Source organism: Quercus robur, chromosome 11 (genome assembly GCF_932294415.1).
Source record: "Quercus robur chromosome 11, dhQueRobu3.1, whole genome shotgun sequence".
NCBI lineage: Eukaryota > Viridiplantae > Streptophyta > Magnoliopsida > Fagales > Fagaceae > Quercus > Quercus robur.
The window spans coordinates 14,985,030-15,005,120 of NC_065544.1; the positions used below are offsets into that span (position 1 = coordinate 14,985,030).

General features: G+C 38.5%; 1 protein-coding gene across 1 annotated transcript; it reads left to right on the forward strand.

Moving 5' to 3' along the window:
- The first annotated feature begins 9,326 nt into the window (after positions 1 to 9,326).
- On the forward strand, positions 9,327 to 9,680 carry LOC126704755 (secreted RxLR effector protein 161-like). Its single transcript, XM_050403766.1, has one exon. The coding sequence runs from the start codon at positions 9,327 to 9,329 to the stop codon at positions 9,678 to 9,680; it is 354 nt and encodes a 117-aa protein (XP_050259723.1).
- The last annotated feature ends 10,411 nt before the right edge of the window (positions 9,681 to 20,091 follow it).

The window sequence follows — 20,091 nt, forward strand, 5'->3', positions numbered from 1 at the left end:
AAATGCCATATTCATTTGTGTGATTGTACTTGATAAAATGTGTTTTTCACATGCTCAATCTTTGTTAATTCAAGCACAAAAAGATTTTTGAGTGTTTTAGGTGTTTTTGGAAAGTATTTTGTTTGAAAAATCTGAAAATTTCAAAAATACAGTTTTGCCCTGTTTTGGCGGCTCAGTCGCGGGTATGTCAAGTCGCGAGCCACAGTCGCATCTTCGCTGGTCTTTTTTGGCGACTTGTTCGCGAGTGGAAGGTCCAGTCGCGAGGTTCACTCAGAGATTTTCGCGGCTCAGCTCGTGACTCACTCGCGGGTAGATCTTCCAGTCGCGAAAAACACTTAGAAAAATTTTTCAAAATTTTGTTCTTGAGTGCTTTGGCGGCTTGAGCTGGCGACTGTGTGGCGACTTAATCCAGTCGCGTAAATCGCGTGTTTTGCAGAAACAGGAGCAGTTTTTAAACCTCTTTCAGTTTTCCCTCGAACTTTTGTAACTGTTCATCTTCTCTTTAAACTGTTCTTCCTCCCAAACTCTTCGTGAATCCATTTTTCGTGAATCCCTTTGGTGCTTCGCTTCTTATCCAAATCATCAAGAAAAGGTATGGGTTTTGCTTTCTCAATCTCAGTTTCTTTTTCCTGCATATTTCTGTTACTGTTTGGACTGGTATTGTGTTCGTTATTCTTATCTCTATGTGTAATGGGTATGGAGTGTCTTGTTTGATATTGTTTTCATCTGTTTTCATGTTGAGCAGTCACAATGTGTATTTCATTGTTCTGATTTTTGCCTATTATTGAATCTGAGAATCTTTTCTGAAATGGGTTTGGTGTTTATTTGACTTACTCATTACACTTGCCTGAATATTGATGTTGGTGTTTGTTTTTGGTCACTGAGTGGTTATGATAACATAATGTATGTCTCTCATCCACGTGCTCCGGTGTGGATGTTTGGTTTCTTCATTATTGAAATATTTTCCCCATGTTCATGCCTCTGATGGAGTGATTTATGTTATCTGCTCTAAATATTCAAATGATGTATCTTATTGCATATCATGGTCATGTTAACCTGTCTCAGTGACAGTTTTGTCTGTTGTGCCGTCTCTCTTTGTCTTGGTGCACTTTCACCAAGTTTGATGCACGTATTAGTTTGTGCTTCTGTGTGTTGTTGGTAGATTTGGTTGGGTCTGCACTATCTTCAGTCTGGGTTTATATATTGAAATAGTATTTACACTGAATCTTGTTGACAATCTTTTGTGGGGTATTGTTGCTTGGTTCTTTTCTGTTGGCCTGTTCTCTTGCAGATGTCTCGTCGATCTTCCAGGGGTAAAGACATTGTTGCTGACGAACCAGCAACACCAGTTGCTAAAAGGACTCGTCTATCATCTCAAGCATCTCAAGATCCCAATGAGGATAGATTCAGAGTTCCCCTTAACTCACACGCCTACTCAAATGTGTTTGACAAGTCAACAACTATAGTGGAGCGGGTAGTAGAGTTCAACACCTTAGGGACTACTTTCATCCCTCGAATCTTTGAGAAACGAGACTGGGCAAACTTGTTCGGAAACTTTGATGATCCAATGGATGAGCTGGTCAAAGAATGCTTCTCAAATGCAACTGATCTTGGACCTATCCTCATTTTCTAGGTCAGAGGAACAGAGTTTAGTGTTACCCCAGACTCCATCGCAGATCTTCTCGGCATCACCAGACCTCCGAATGTGAATTTAACTCCCTATGATGAACGAAATCCAGAGGTTGGAGAAATTTTACAAATCCTAGGACATGATCATGAGGTATCTAGTGCAGGAACTTCCATCAGCACCGTAAAGTTTGCACCTGAGCTGACCACATTGAAGTTGATCATGTTCACCAATCTCTACCCACTGTCCAACACTACATTCATCAATCTTGGGAGAGCTATATTTCTGTGTGATCTCATTACCGGAGCCCCCATTGATATATGTGCTCACATCTACTACAACTTGAGGAAGACCGCGTGTCGATCTACAGCTCGAGGAATCATTCCATTTTGCAGTCTCGTCATGAAACTTATTCTTAGTGCAGGCATTACTCCTCCTGCAGATGGTAAAATGTTGACTCGTCAACGTCCCATTTCCTTATTCACTCTTCAAGCGAGCAGAAGTCACTCCTCTAAATCACCAAGAAGTGCTCACATCTCTCCGGTTACTTCATCTGCCCCTGACTCAGAGACACCTGCACATACTACATCTGCATCACGTGATGTTCCTGAAGCTTCACCGGCTGGTATTCCGCAAGCACAAACTGCTTCTCATACTGACAGAGTTGGCAGTGTACTTGAGCATATTCAGAAACGCGTTGATGAGCTTGTGGCACTTCTCTACTCCACAAACAACCATGTCCAAATGCGCCTCGAGACTATGGAGAATCAGCTAGATGAGATTCAACGAAAGTTGGACGAGAGTCTTTAGCTATTTGTGACAAAAAGGGGGAGAGCATTCAGTAAGGGGGAGAAAAGTTCAAAGGGAAGTGTGCATAGTGATAGGGGGAGTACACACATACTTTTGTCATACTTTTGTTTTTTTTTTGTCTTATCTTCTAAACTTATGGTTTTTATGGTTTTGATACACTGTGTTTTGGTGTATAGTTGTTTCTAACTCATTTCATATACTCTTGGTTTAAACTTTAATATATGTTGTTGATGTTATTCAAGTATTTGTTGGTTTGTACCCATATGCTTTTGTAAGCTTTTAGGGTTATTGTTTTATGCATAGCTTGTAGGCTTTATGGTATGTACCTTGCTTAAGTGCAGCCTTTATGCTATGTTGAAATCAGTACTTTAATCTGAATGTTCTGCATTTTGGTTTATGTACTGTCACTCTTGTGCCCTTGTAGGATTGTTCCTAGATGCATATGCCTTGTGTGCTATGCATTGGTTGAGTGTTGAGCATACAAGTGTCTTGCCTTGTGCTTGTTAACTTGTATGTCCTTGTGTTCATTCCAAGTGTGAATGAGCACTGTGATCACTACCTTGTGGTGTTCACTTGGCTGATCAAGCCATGGTTTGTTTATTAACTCCATCTTTGCTTGATCTCATATTGCCTGTTTCATATGCATTTATAATTTTCTGCTTACAATGATCATGGTGTATTGTTGTGTTTCAGGAGTTTATGTTCATATGATTCAAGTGCTTCACAGCTTCTAGAGTTAGGTGTGAGTGAGTTTTGTTCAACTGTTCCCAACTCACATGTTAAGTCTAGAGTCTGTTTTAGGGTTTTGTCACGGAATAGCCAAAGGGGGAGATTGTAAGGTTGAATTTATTCAACCATCTAATTGGCTTTATTCCGTGCCAAATTTGCTTGTAATTCAGCATTTAGTAACCCTGTATTTAGGTGGGATTGTTGTAAGGGTAGTGAGTGAGATAGAGTGAAGATTGCTCAAGAGTGTGCAAGAAAACAGAGTGTCGCGGCTGGGACTCGCGGGTGGACTCGCGGCTGCAAGTCGCCAGAAGCTGCACACGTGCCAAGCATGCTGGAAGATGAACAGTCATGCTAGCTGGAGCACTACAGGACAAAACAGGACAACTGGCCATACGGTTAACTCGCGACTGGATCTCGCGACTTGGTCAAGCCGCGAGGTCAAGCCGCGAGCCACCCCTGTTTTGGAAAAACCTGACGTTTCACATTCCTCTCCACTCCAGTATAAATACCCTTTTAACCCACGATTGAAAGAGAGCTTCCAGAGAGAATTTTGAGAGAGAAACCCTAAAGAAAAACCAGATTGTTTCACCCACAATCTCTACCTTAGCGTCTCATCAAATTCCCTCACTCTCTTCCTCTCCATTGTCAAATCCTTGAGAGGCATTATACCAAACCTGGTTCTCACCATTATCATCTCTGTGAGACAGTCGTTTGGAGTTCTGGGAAGCAGTTAGGAAGGAGCCAATCTTCATTGGTTGATGCTACGGTCTAGTAGCGGAATCCGGAAAGCTAGAAAAGAAAAAGGTTCGGCGCAACCTCGTTGGAGCAAGAAGCTTGGAGGGCTTAGGTGCACTGGGTAGATTAGGCTTGGAGGGTCTATTGCTGTCCTTGTATCCCAACTGTATTTTCTAGTGGATTGATTACCGCTTGGAGGGCGGCGGAGAGGTTTTTCGCCGAGGTCTTCGGTTTCCTCTTCGATAACACATCGGTTGTTATCTTTGTGTTTGCATCTTCCTTCCTCTCTATCTCTGCCTTTACATTATCTGCTGTGGTTTATTTTGTTATGGCTTAGATAGTTGTTTAACCAATTTCATATTATAGCATATGTTAAGTTTCCGCACACTTGTTGTTTGACATATTGCTTGTGTTGGTTAAGTTGGTTTTTGGGGGTCTAAACGTTCAAAAGTGTTTTTGTACACGTTCTTTGAACTTTCAAAGTGAGTTTCTTGTATCCTAGGAATTAAAATTTGTCATTGTAAGATAGAAGTTTAGATTGTAATCCAAGCATTCAGGACCCTTTTTGGACTTTATTTTCTGCATACTTTGCCTGTGAATTAGAGATATAGACCTGCAATAAATTAGCCTTGCATTGGAATCTGCACTATCAAAATGGTAGAGGGAATTGAGTAGCTGTCACTTATCTCCATGAAACCCTAATAAACCATTCTTCCTACTCTTATTAATTTGTTTAGTTAATGACTTACCTAGTTTGAGTACTAAGCATCTAATAAAAGATCGAGGATGTGAAAGGTTGATCTGTAATGGAAGCTAGTTGGTGATGTATCAATTCTTTATCAAACAAAGCATAGCAATCTTACTAAAATTATAGAAACACCATGGGAGGTCAAACATAATTATAAAACAGAAAAATACATGAAAATCATGTGTCTAAGTGTCAAAAAGGCAGATTTTCACTCCAAATTTTCTGCCCTATGATGGCACTAAGTATGCCTTACTTAGTCGTAGCCAACAACCCAACACACATGTAAAGGAATCAACCAATATTTTGTGTGAATATAATCATACACAACACAATTACAGATACAGGAGAACTCTCCCAACCTTTATTACTTTACTGCAAAGTACAAAGTACACAGAAGCTTCCTTTACACAAAATACTCACTTGGGATACCTTAGTCAAAACCTACCACCAATGTTCACAAAACTCACACAAATACACAAGAGTACACTGTATTATCTTACAGCACACTCATTTTTTCCCATTACAAATGTTTTTAACACCTCAACAGCTTTAAGGAACACATGGAAATACTGTCAATCGATTTCTCCAAGTAATTGCCTCCTGAACTTGTTGCACCAATCTGGGAGTTGCCTTTAGGACATAATTTCTTGTTTTCCTAGAGCCTTTCCACCATGCTAACACACCAAAAAGGATGTACCATGATGTTACTATTTGTTTTACATGTGTACATGTTTCAGACTGTAAAGTTGTAATTTACAACAATGTGTTTTGTTGGTTTTAATTCCGTGACAAATTTGATTGTAATTTTATTCAATCATTTATACCTTGTATTTGTTGTAGGATTTAATTGTAAGGGTTGTGTGATAGAGAGAGAGTGTGAAGACTCAAGCTATTGAAGACAGAAGAGTTTTCGCGAGTAGCTCGTGACTAAGCATCCCGCAAAATGATGCATGTGCCCTACACATGACTGGAATGCGAAGAGTCAAGACAGATGGAGGCAGTTGTGTTTTACGGGTAGCTCGCGAGTAAGGCCTTCTCGCGAGACACCCACAAAACATTCTGTTTTTCCAAACTGTCAATTCTGATACACACTTTCTGTGCCTACACTATTTATACCCACATTACCCACAAATGTTGAAGAGTGCTTCTGAGAGAAAACCCTAGTCACAAACCTTGAGAGTTAGAGATTGTTATACCCACATATCTCTACACATTTGCTTGTGGATTTTCCTCAACTCCTACCTCTCCATTTCCATACCATTGAGAGGTTAATAGCCTAAACACTTACCACACCCTTTCAAAGTATTCAGTGAGGATTTGGTGCTACTGGGAAGCATTGGAAGAAGCCAAGGATGACAGATGCAACATGGAGCTTGTTGCATGATCCGGAGAGCTAGACAAGACACGGTTCTGAGTAGCCTTGTTCGAGTAGGAGCTTGGAGGGCTTAGGTACATTGAGTAGATTAGGCTTGGAGGGTCTCTTGCTAACTCATGTATTTCAACTGATTGTCTAGTGGATCGATTACCGCTTGGAGGGCGGCGGAGAGGTTTTTCGCCGAGTTCTTCGGTTTCTTCTTCGATAACACATTGGTGTGTTATCCTGTGTTTGCATCCTTCTTCCCTACTCTTTTAGCTTTTATATTACTGTTGTGTTATATTGATAATGGCTTAGAGTAGTTTTTTTTTTTTTTTTTCATCCTCTCGCTTTTACTCTATTTCACACTTAGTATAAGTTAGAGTAAAATCTATTGAGCCGTGATTTTTAACTTGGGGTTTGAACAGCTCTTGCGTTTTCACACATTTTAGAGCAGTCAATTGGTATCAGAGCGGGTGCACTAGCTATGGTTTAATTACCTTAGTGCGATCCTAGACCCCTTAGCTATGGATGAAGCTATGGAAAAGGCTATGTTGAATTGTGGCTTAAATGTTTGTGATAATGACTCTATGAGTATGTTTGAAGGGTGTCCTAACAATGAACTCCTAGGATTATTAAAAACAAAGAAACATGCTAGGATGTTTGTTCACATGCTGAAATATTTTGAAAATGAGAATCACATCTTACACAATAGTTTATGTGAGTCTAATTTTTTGATTAAGAAGTATAAAAGAAGAAATAGAATATTGTGTGATAAGGTTGAGAGTCTGAAAAAGAAAATTCATTTTAACAAGAGTATGGAAAATGAAGACAAGTTTCTGTTTGAAGGTCAAGAGTGCTTGTCTCATGCTTGCTTGTTTATGCACACTTCTTTGAAGGTTTTCAATTCATGTTTATGGTATCTTGATAGCGGCTGCTCTCATCACATGACATGGGGTAAATAACTGTTTAAGTCTCTCAAAGTGAAAGTTGGTGACTATGTGACATTTGGCGATGGAAGTCATGCTCAAGTTCTTGGCAAAGGGACTTTTGAGATACCGGGATTACCTCTATTGAAAGATGTCTTATACATTAAAGGACTGAAGGTGAATCTCTTAAGCATCACTCAAATATGTGACGAGGACTTCATTGTTCAATTCTCAAAGAAGGTGTGCATAATCATTGATGAAGAAGTGATTCAAGTCTTGGAGGGAAATAGGACTACCGAAAATTGCTATGGAGTGGTTCCTATGGCACCTATTTCATGTAGAAGTGCTCCTGTTGACATGTTGGAACTTTGGCATCATAGATTTGGGCATGCAAATTTCAAACAAGTAGCTAAAGTATCTAAACTTGAAGTGGTTGAGGGAATTCCAAAGTTTGGAAAGGTAGAGAAGACTATTTGTGGTGCATGTCAAATGGGAAAGCAAACAAAGACAAGTCATCCCAAGGTGAATGTGATTGCTACCTCACGATGTTTAGAGCTTCTCCATGTTGATCTAATGGGGCCTACAAGAACTGAAAGTCTAGGAAGAAAAAGGTACATTATGGTTATTGTTGATGATTTCTCAAGATAAACTTGGGTTGAATTTCTTAGAGAAAAATCAGAAGCATGTGAGAAATTGGAAATTATTTGCAAGAGACCGCAAAACGAGAAAGGAGTTCCCATTGTCAAGATAAGGAGTGATCATGGCAAGGAGTTTGAGAATGCTAGATTTGAGTCGTTTTGTGAGAAGAATGGAATCAAAAATGAATTTTCAGCTCCCAAAACTCCTCAACAAAATGGGGTGGTTGAGAGGAAGAATCGGGTGATTCAAGAAATGGCAAGAGTTATGCTACTCAACAAGCAAATTCCTCAAAAGTTCTGGGGAGAAGCCATGAACACCTCATGTCACATTGGTAATAAAATATTCTTCTGAGCGGGAACAAAGAAGACTACCTATGAAATTTGGAATGGAAAGAAGCCGAGGGTGAAGTACTTCCGAGTGTTTGGAAGCAAGTGTTACATTCTAAATGATCGGGAGAACCTTGGAAAATTTGATGCAAAAAGTAATGAAGGCATTTTCCTTGAATATTCTACTACTAGCCAGGCATATAGAGTTTTCAACAAGAGAACAAAGATGGTATTGGAATCCATCAATTTAGAAATTGATGATGCCATAACAAAGGTAGAGATGGTTGATGATGAAGAAGGACCAAGCATCAAAGAACCCACTGTTGAGGTCGAAGCTCTTGATATAGAAGTTGAAGGTCCTACACCGAAAAAGGAATCAACTCCCGTGAACTCAAGAATGGAAACAAGATCCATGACTAGAACAGTAAGTCCTCTCACTCCTTCGGAAGTTCATCCTCCTATCTCTCAGAATAATGAAGTGTCCACATCAAAGAAGCCATCATCAAGAGTGATTAAAAACCATCCGAACAGTAACATCATTGGGTCTTTAGATGAAGGTCTTTGACTTAGAAAAAGAAACATTCTTCTAGCTAATCATGTAACATACCATTGTTACCTTGCTTAATTTGAGCCGAAAAGAGTAGAAGAAGCTCTTCAATATGAAAATTGAGTTGAGTCAATGCATGAAGAGCTGAATCAATTTTTGAGAAATGATGAACTTGATCCTAGGCCTGAAAATGTTCATGTCATCGGCGCCAAATGGATTTTCAAAAACAAGACCGATAAAGATGGAGAGATCATCCAGAATAAATCTCGGCTAGTGGCTCAAGGATACACTTAAGTAGAAGGAGTAGATTTTGATGAATCCTTTGCTCCAGTAGCAAGACTTGAGTCTATTCGAATTCTTATGTCAATTGCATGCACTATGAACTTCAAACTCTATCAAATGGATGTGAAATGTGCATTTCTAAATGGATACCTGAATGAAGAAGTGTTTGTTGAACAACCAAAAGGCTTTGAAGATCCTCACTTTCTAGACCATGCGCTTAGATTGAAGAAAACCCTTTATGGCTTGAAACAAGCTCCTAAAGCTTGGTATGATTGACTTACCCATTACCTCTTGGATAGAGGATTCAAAAGGGGGTATGCTGATTGGACTTTATTTGTCAAAAATGATGAAGATTATCTTCTCGTGCTTCAAGTATATGTTGATGACATAGTATTTGGAGCTACCATTGATGCTCGGGCTATAGAGTTCTCAGAGGAGATGAAGAAAGAATTTGAGATGAGTATGGTGGGGGAATTTACATTTTTCTTGGGCCTTCAAGTCAAACAAAAGAAGGAAAGCATATTTATTTCACAAGAAAAATATGCAAGAAATATAGTCAAGAAGTTTGGATTAGACTCCAAAAAGCATGCCTCTACTCCCATGAGTTCGCCTACAAAACTGAATGTTGATTCTTTCGGGGTAGAAGTGAGTCCAATCTTGTATAGGAGTATCATTGGGAGTTTACTCTACCTTACAGCTAGTAGACCAGATATTGCATTTAGCATGAGTGTTTATGCTAGATATCAAGCTGCTCCAAAGGAATCCCATCTGACTACGGTGAAGCGAATCATACGATATATTAATGGAACTCCAAATTATGGGTTATGGTATTCAAGGACTCAAATGCTTGCCTTGCTGGTTATTCAGATGCAGACTGGGCTAGAAGTGTGGATGATCGAAAGAGTACTTCAGGTGGCTGCTTCTATCTTGGTAACAACCTTGTTTCTTGGATGAGCAAGAAACAAAACTTCGTGTCTCTCTCTACGGCAGAAGCTGAATACATAGCCGCTGGAAGTTGCTGCACACAACTCCTTTGGATGAAGAAGCTACTCCATGACTACAAGATTCCTCAAGATACAATGTGTGTTTTTTGTGATAATTCCAGTGCTATAAATCTCTCTAAGAACCCAATTCAACATTCAAAGTCAAAACACATAGAGATACATTACCACTTCATCCGGGATTTGGTGGAGGATAAAGTTATATGTCTTGAATTCATATGCACAGACAATTGAAAGGCGGACATCTTCACCAAGCCTCTCGACGGTCCATGTTTTGAATCACTCCATAAGACCATTGGTGTTGGTACAATTCCTTGAATCTCATGTGTGATGTGTGCTCTACCTCTTTATCTTGCATTAATTTGTCTTTTGTAGGGCACACACTACCTTGTTAGTTGTTTCTTTTACAAGTTCTATTTTGTACTTGTTTTTATTGATCTTACTTTTCTTGTTCTATTTTTGAGTGTGTTCAAAAATTCAAAAACTATAAAAATTGAAAAATCTTCAAAAAGTTTGATCTCCTGTTTTGTGTATATCACATGTGAGTTTGGCCTAGTACCTTCATACTAATGGCATAGTGCATTTACGAGTTTAGCTTGTTTTGTAAGCACATATATCTTTGTGGGAGAAATCTTGAAAACTATGGGTGACTGTTGTAAATAGATCTTCAAGCTTATCATGAATGATTGGTCAATAGACTTGATGGTCTTGATACTTGCATAGACTTGTGCCTATATATCTTCCCACCCTTATTTTTATGTTTTTGCTATAGAGCTCACCAAATGTAAATATTATAATGAAAAAGAGATTATAAGCTGCAAAAGCTTGTTACACATACTAGTATTTGACTAAGAAAAAGGGAAAACGACTTTTGTATTGAAATGTATGGTGCTCAAAAAGCCAAAGGCTAACTCTCAATGTTGAAATATCAAAAATTTCAAGTACCGATCTCAAAAAGAGATGTATTATCCAAAAAGGATCAAATATTATGACTTATGCAAAAGCCAAATGAAAAGCTTCTAAATTTTGTAATCATTCTCTTATGGGAGGTCATATATGTTCATTTCTGTAATTGAGATAGATCACTTGATTTCGTATCAGTTGTGTAAGACTTGATTGAATTGATCATTGAAACTTCACTCTAGTCTAAGGATTATTCCACATTTGATACCCACCCACAACACACAAGACTTTGTTCAATTAATGCTTATTTCATTTGTGTGATTGTACATGTTCAAATGTGATGTGTATGCTCAAATACTTGCTGATCAAACCCAAAAAGATTTTTGGTGTTTTATATGTTTTTGAAAGTGATTTTTATACTTTCGTGCTTTTAGTTTTTGTTCAAAATGCATTTTTGTATTTTTCTTCAAAAACTGGTTTAGAGGCTGTTTCGCAAGAAGCTCGCAACTTAGAGCTTCACGTGAAATGTGCTTAAGGGAAATTAAAAAGTCATTTTTTCATACAGAAAGTCTCGCTACTACCTTGCAAGTATTTCATGACTAAATTCTTCTCACAAAATGTTTTTAGGCAAAAACTGGAAATTTTTCAATTTCATACAGAGGCTATCACGACTATCTCATGACTGTTTCACGACTAAAAGATTCTTGTGAAAGCTTTAGTGTGTCTCACGACTAATATCGCAAATGTCTAACCCGCAAAAAATGCGTGTTTCCAGTTTTATATAGCAAATGTGACAGTTTTTTGAACACTTTTTTTTTTCGCTCGCACTGCCTCTCTCGAATCCCTCTCAACCCAAAATCACATTTTACTTAAACCCCATCATTTTCAAGCAAAAATCTCTGCAAAATCACTTCAAGGTATGTTTTTCTAAACATTTTTTTCTCTTTTGTTTTAAATTTTGCAGATTTTAGCTTAGAGTTTTGAAAATTGGGATTTTTGAAAAAGGGGTTGGGGTTCTTATTTCTGTGAAATTTTTTTCAAAATTTTGATTGGGCTGAGTCCCATTTGCTGTGTTTGTATATGTGTTGGCACCTGGTGGCATTCTAATCATGTATTGAGGCTGTTTTCATCATGTTCATGCATTATTCATAGGTGTTGCTCACTGTTGCATGTTAGGTGTTTGACAAAATGTCCTAGTGACATTCTTGTGTTGAATTGGACTTAAGTGAGTTCCTTTGCTTGGATTTACTCTTGATTGACCATGTTTAACATGTTTCAATCAATAGGAGTGTGCTTTACACACTTTAACCTTTTTGTGCCTCATTGCCATGCCATGCACACACTAGGCACACTTTATGCATCACCTGCTGCACTCACTTGCATCAGCTCATGCACACACTTGCATCAGCTCATGCACACACTTGCATCAGCACATGCTGAGCATAGACACACAGATGCACAGTCATGCACTTCATGCATTTTGCTTTTGTTTACATGTTTTAACACTTATAGCATGTTGTTTTAAGTTTGTTTGCTCTGTTTTGAGTTGGTTATACTCTGTTTTAAGCTGTTTTACTTATGATTTGGACTAACTTGAATCTAATCAAGTTTTGTGTTCTGTTTTGTGTCTGTGCACTTGTTTTTGTTCTTTGTTCTATGTTCCCTTATGCAAATGTCTCCTACCAAACATTTAGCTTCCAAGAAACCAAACTTAAAGCGTGCATGCACAGATTCTGACAACTTCAAGTCTATGGAGGCGGACTTGAAGTACAATGACTGCTACAAAAGAGCTACCATTATTATGGAAAGGATTGTTAAGTTGGAAACCCTTGAGGACACTTTCATACTTGAAGTGTTCAAGGAAAGGACATGGACAAAACTACTAAATCCAGTTGGTGTAGTATATTCGGAGATTATCAGAGTTTTTCTCCAATGCTAGTGTTGAAGGGGATAATATAAATTGTTGTGTAAGGCACAAAGAGTTTTTCATCACTAGGGATAGCATTTAGGAGTTCTTAGAAGTTCGTCCTCCTTCACACCTAATCACGGTGCAATATGAGGATAGATTGGACTCTACTGAGGAGATGGTGAGGATACATGGTGGTACTCCTAAGAAAACCTCCATGAACACAATCCCATTTAGTCCAAAAATGAGGACCCTTGCTCATGTGATGATCAACAATTTATACCCGGTCACTAACCTCACTACATTGTCAGCTCCAAGGACAATCTTTTTGTATGATCTCTTCACTCACAAAGAGATTGATATTTGTGGACATATCTTCCACCTTTAGAAGAAGAGCATTGAGAAGCAAAATTCCAGAACAGTTATGCCTTTTCCCGCACTGATTATGGGCCTAATTGCACAGACAAGGCTCAAACTCCCGAGTGGCCTTACTGTTGTACAAAGGGACTATCCTATTGGTGCACAGACAGTGACTAGGAGCATAGCTCACATCAAAGGTTCCAAAACAAGTGTGCATATGATACATGGGATCGTGTTGAGGAGGAGGGTGGTGACATAGAGGAGGAGATTGATAGATTTACCTCTGCACTAGAGACTTCAGCACAGCCATCCTCCTCAACACCAGCACGAGGACTAGATAGACTCGATCATCTTCTAGCCAGAGTAGAGCAGATGTACACTATGCTAGACTCCCATGTGCAGCACACAGCGGACCAATTTGCTTATGTCTAGGGTCAGATCACTACCTTATCCTCTTAGATTGATGATTTATCCATCGACCGGGGTTCAGATTCAGAGTCCGACCAGTTCTAGCCCTTTAGCCATTCCGATCAAAAAGGGAGAGAAAAGTTTGAGGGGGAGCAGGCACAGTTTTAGGGGGAGCATAACTTAGGGCTTAGAAACATTGGTTCATCCAGGCGGTTTACCTTTGTTTATTTTAGCTTTTTATAACTGCTGGTTTATTGTTATTATTGTTTAAGCTTAAAGTTCTAGTACTTTGCTTTTATATTCAATATATATTTACCTTTCTGCTTTGTAGCATTTTTTTAGTACTTTTAGATATTGCTAATATGTCTTAAGTACCTCACACTTATGCCTTAGTAGGATCTTGATTCCTAGATGCAAATACTTCGTGTATTTTTGCATTGGTTGTGTGTTGGACATGCAATTGATCATTGTGATTGGTCTTCATTGCATTGCATGTCTGGATGAACATTTACTTGCTAAATGTTCATTGTGGTCATTCTTTAATGACTAATCTTGTTTGATCAAGCTATGCTTACATGATATATAGTGTTTACAAACTTGATCGCACTTTACTTGCTCATGTACGTACCTTGTATTGAACTTGTCAAAAGCTTAATGAAAGTTTTATTTGTGTGCAAGTGTTTCAAGTTATAGGTATATATGTGCAAGTGCTTCACATCTTCTAGATTAGATGTGAGTGAGTTTTGCCACTGTTCCCAAACTCACGTTTAAATCTAAAGTCTGTTTTAGAGGTTTTGTAATGGAATAGCCAAAGGGGGAGATTGTAAAGTTGTAATTTACAACTATGTGTTTTGTTGGCTTTAATTCCATGACAAATTTGATTGTAATTTTATTCAATCATTTATACCCTGCATTTGTTGTAGAATTTAATTGTAAGGGTTGTGTGATAGAGAGAGAGAGTGTGTGAAGACTCAAGCTATTGAAGACAGAAGAGTTTTCGCAAGAAGCTCGCGACTAAGCATCTCGCAAAATGATGCATGTGCCCTGCACTTGACTGGAATGTGAAGAGTCAGGACAGATGGAGACAGCTGTGTTTCGCAAGTAGCTAGTAGGTAAGGCCTTCTCGCGAGACACCTGCAAAATATTCTGTTTTGCCAGACTATCAATTCTGATATACACTTTCTGTGCCTACACTATTTATACCCACATTACCCACAGATGTTGAGGAGTGCTTCTGAGAGAAAACCCTAGCCACAAACATTGAGAGTTAGAGATTGTTATACTCACATATCTCTACACATTTGCTTTTGGATTTTCCTCAACTCCTACCTCTCCATTTCCATACCATTGAGAGGTTGATAGCCCAAACACTTACCACACCCTTTCAGAGTGTTCAGTGAGGATTTGGTGCTAGTGGGAAGTATTGGAAGAAGCCAAGGATGGCAAATGCAACATGAAGCTTGTTGCGGGATCCAAAGAGCTAGACAAGACACGATTTTGAGTAGCCTTGTTGGAGTAGGAGCTTGGAGGGCTTAAGTACATCGGGTAGATTAGGCTTGGAGGGTCTCTTGCTAACTCATGTATCCCAACTGATTGTCTAGTGAATCAATTATCGCTTGGAGGGCGGCGAAGAAGTTTTTCGCTGAGTTCTTCGGTTTCCTCTTTGATAACACATCGGCGTGTTATCCTGTGTTTGCATCCTTCTTCCCTACTCTTTTATCTTTCATATTACTGCTATGTTATATTGATAATGGCTTAGAGTAGTTGTTTTATGTTCATTCGCTTGCTTTTACTCTATTCCGCACTTAGTATAAGTTAGAGTAAAATCTATCGAGCCATAATTTTTAACTTGGGGTTTGAACAGCTTTTGTGTTTTCACACATTTTAGAGCATTCATAGACCATCACAAGCCATGCATGCACACTCCTGGCAATCCAAGCACATGCCCAGAAAATCAACCTTGCTTATTGCAAATTAAGTGGAGGGCTTGGCCTGTGCCAATGCCAGTATGCCACCTCCCAAATCTGGCCTCACGGCAAATCGCCACCCATATGCAATCCAGCCATACTTTGCCAAGCATGCCACAACCCAATTTCATTTTCCCACATAAGCTGCATGTCACACTCTCAGGTGGCCCAACTTTACCTTGCACACAAGCAGCCCACCCACTGCTCATCATCTTGCCCATGGCCAAGCCCACTCAAGGCTACCATGGCTCACCACTGCACATGCTGCCCATAGCGCACACATAGCTTGCAACCTGTCAGACCATGACCAAGGGCCAATCACATTAACAAGGCCACTAACATGCTGCCAACATAGCCCACTCATTTAGTTATGCACCACAACAAGGCAGAACAGCCCACTGCTGCCTCAAAGCTTCTTGCTCAGCCCATGGCATGCCTCTTTCATGCCCATGGGTTCTTGTGGCGCATGGGTGCAAGGTGTCACCACATGTAGCCACTCCATTTCAAGGCCAAACTGGAGTGACTCCTGTAAGGAATATGGTGCACATGATGTGAACACATGCTGTAGGATGCAATGATACAATGGTCCCAAATGAGTGATCTCTAAGGTCATAATGTCCTGCTTAGTACTTCGTAGCCATCCATAATGCTAATCCTCATACTGCAGCATCGTGTAGGTACATGTTCACTGATTGGATAACTCTGGTTATGTATTTGTTTTGGCTTAGTGGTCTAATTGAAATCACTGTGAATACCAACACTGGCAACACACTGTGCCCCAGAATATTAAGGACAAGATACTATTACACAATCAAAATTATTTGTTAAATTTTATAGAATGCTTTACATTACTTGCTGACAGTGGTACTGAGATGCTTCCTCTCCTCTGAATTTACCTGAAATAGGCTTGGTTCTCAAACTTCAGGGTGCTGAAGTGCATCTTCGTTTTTTAGTATGGAACAAAATTGTATGGAAGAATCCGTGGCTGACAGTAGTCACCTTTCTCAAAGGACAAGAAGTGCCTATACCTGCCTAACCCAGCTGCTTGCCAACTGTGTTCTTCCTGAAGACTACCTATCATTTCTGGCGGTAATTGATCATCCTGATTAATTTGAGTAGGGTATTTGTCTTTCGCACATGGCTTCTATGTGACCTCATATATAAGTTGGGTTCAAATGAATAAATAAAAGTATATATTACTACGAGTTTTTTTTCTTTCAAATCCCACCCTCCCCCACCCCCCCACCCCCCCCCCCCCCCCCCCTCCAAAAAAAAGAAAAGAAAAGACTGTTGTTTACCAAAAAAAAAAGATTTTTGTAGCTACTTTGACAAGTCTGTGTCTTGGCTTTGAATAGTCCCAATTTCATTTCTCTTTATTAATTGAATCCTACATGCAAACTATAACTGCCGGATATATTGTGCACTTTCTTGATCATCTATTATTGCAAATGCTCTTCTAACAAATCAATCATTTAAAAAAAAAATGTTGTACTAAATGATGTGGAAACTCTATTATCAAGACACATGTAGCATACTATCCACGCCCCTTTCATCTTTTGGTATGTGGTTTTTCTACAATTTGTTAGCATATATGGCATTGTTTTCTCTACTAATCTCAAAATCCACTTCAATTGCCAATAAACCAGCATATTATTGTATGATATAGATATTATCCAAATCAAATGGCTAATTAGCAAGTACTCTTGGGATGTCTTCTCATTTCTTTCAGCTTCCCTTCTGAAATTTGCATGTAATTGTTCCTTCTTTTTCCTTCAATTACATATGGGCGAAACAAGTGTTTTGTGTAGGTTATTGTAGGATCTACTTTACATATTAATGCACACCATTAATTTGTATAATAAATATATTTAAAAGCATCTCTTTAATAAAGCTCGTCTTAATATATCAATGGATTTTTGTGTTTACTATCCCACCAAGTTAAGTTTATTTAAACAAGATTATGGATTAAATTTGTTATGAATCAGAAATTGGCTTCAAAGTAGGAATGCACTAGATGGAGAGTGCTCCTTTCATTTTCTATATTAGGTGAATGTTATTTTTCATAGTTAGATACAGTGGACTTAGAGTGGATGTGCTTTTTGAGACTCCAGGTATTGCACGTGAATCTCTGTTCATGGGACTGATGTGTGCCTTTACGCTTCCTTCAGAGAAAGGTAAGGTAAAGAAAAAAGTAAAGAAGGAAAAAAAAAAAATGATTCTTTCCTCACGTTTGGCTGAGTGGGTAGAAAAGATATGCTTTTCTTAGCAATCACTTTTCTTTACCTTAGCTCTTTCAAGGAGCCTGATGTATTTGAAATAATTTGAACTCTGTATCATCTCTTTTGAATAGTATACCAAGGCATTTTTCCAAATCTAGGGGTAGACCCACTTTCCAAGTTCAACAAGTGTTATAACCGGATTTTTTTTTTTTTTTAATCTATGCTTTGTTTACGAGAAATGTAGATGAAATTTTTAATTTTTTTGCTTACAATAAGTGGGGTAGGCCGAATGGGAGATTTGAACTCAAGTTCTCATTTATTGAAAAATTAGGAAATACCACTGAACTACAAGACTTTTAACAAAATGTTATTCTTAAGATTACCCATCTATTGTTGTTTAATAGGAATTTGAAATATAGAAAGCCCTTTTTACTAATGAGTGGCGTTTATTTCATACACACAAAGTACACACGCACAATTGTTCGTTGGTTATTACTCATGTGGCTAGCATCTATTATGTTTGTTTTGATGACTGAATCTCTGTTGTTTTCCCCCAATTTCTGTTATTTATGTTTTTGATAATTTTTAAAAGCAAACTACTATAATTAAATTGAATAACCAGCCAATCTTAGTAGCGTGGGCATTAAAATAGTTTTTTTTTTTTTTTTTTGAGAAATAATTACAACATGCTGCTAACCCCGCAGCTCGAACCCTTTCCCCCCTAGACCCCCAAGCACTATGTACATGGGGAGGTGCCAATTCAGCTACAAGGCCTTTGACAAATAGTTGAAATACTTATAATTTTTTTTTGAAATTGAATAAGCACGTCAATTGCAAGCTTCTTTTACACGTTGGAGAAATATGGTTTTAAGGAGCAGTGGAGAAAATGGTTTTTTTTTTTTTTGGTATTTCCACAGCTATATTCTCTATTTTGGTAAATGGGAGTCCTTTTGGATTTTTTAATAGTTTATGGGGCCGATGACATGGTGACTCGCTGTCGCCACTCTTATTTGTAATAATGATGGAGGTATTTGAAGGCTGTATATGGGCAATATATTCAGGGGTTTCCTTTGCTGACTCATTCTCAATTGTGTAAGCTTGGTCCACATAATGAAGAATGAATATATTTAATCTTGCTTTTTGTCCTAGTCAAACCCTAGGGATTTTTACGAGCCCAATTCAACCCAATTTCCAGTGTTCTCATTCTCACAGGTAATTGGCTGTAGCTATGGACATTGGACTGATTGATCAAGTCCCATGATGCTTGCTAGAAACTGGCTAATCAAGTACCATGATGCTTGCTGACAATTTTTTGTGATGTAAAAAATCCTTGAGGGATATGCATTTTGTGATGTAAAAACAGTTTGTTGGGAACTTATTTGGTTTTGGCAATGAAATTATCTGTTTATGTAAATTATTTGGGCAATGAAATCTCATGGCAATGAACTTGTTTTGTTTATTGGCAATTGGTTGGGAACTGTTTATGTAGAGCTTTTGTTGAGTGCTTGTAGATGATCATTGGCTGGGAACATAGTGTAAATTATTTGGGCAGGAATTGCAGATTTAGTAAGAAAAAAAAGAAAAAAACACCTATAGCTGCGTTTTTAAAAACGTAGTATAGACAAACCCAATGTAGGGGGCTTTAGCAGCGTTTCTAAATGCAGCCCTTGGGGAGTTCTATAGCCACGTTTTAAAAAACACAGCTAAAGAATATAGAGCCTATAACTGTGTTGCAAAAAACACAGCTATAGGATTAAGCCTATAGCCACATTTTAAACGCAACCCAAAGCAAGTCTATACAAAACGTAGCTATAGGGTCAGACCTGTAACTGCAGTTAAAAAAACGTGGCTATAGACCTACAAGGGCTATTGCCGCGCAGTATAAGCTGCATTTGTAAATGCGGCGATAGAAAATGTGATTATAGCCTATAGCTACGTTTTTAGGGTCTGTAGCTGCCTTTTCGAAACGTGGCTATAGCCCTTGTTTCTTGTAGTGCCTATAGATTCTAAGATCTATATCTAGATAAGTTTGTATTCATGGTTTATCAATCATTCTAAACTCTTAAAACTTAAGAAATCCATATATCAAACCAACAAGGGCCTAAACCTGCCCAAAAATGCCCAATCCAACTCTTTATTAATGTCCATTAATATGTTGGATTAATTTTACTTCAAATTAATCTTCTTCTTTTTTATTTTTCCCCCTAAAATTTTGACTCATCCCTAATAGACCATAGATCATTTTCTTGTGAGACTCCCACTTCCTCCTCCCCCAAGTGAGTTTCAAATCCGAGCTAGCGTAATAGAGAACCAAGAAGGGGTAGGCATTTCGTAATCTACGAATGTTTAAACTTTGCAATAGCTAGCTTTCAAACTTTGGTGAGTTCTTTGGTGAAGTTAATTTTAGATGTCAGTGTACAACACTTATTATTGCTTACACTTTAAGGGCCCGTTTGGTAATATCGTTCTAGTAACGTTGTTCAAGTGTTGTGGAAGTATATGTAGGTAAAAAAGTGTTCTGGAAATACGTGTTATGTTTTTTAAATAACACAACCAAAGAGACCCTAAGCCATTTGAAGCACTACAACTAGCTTTCATACT

What these genes read in the sequence shown, in the direction of transcription:
- LOC126704755 (XM_050403766.1), top strand. Translation starts at nt 9,327, where the DNA reads ATGAGTTCGCCTACAAAACTGAATGTTGATTCTTTCGGGGTAGAAGTG.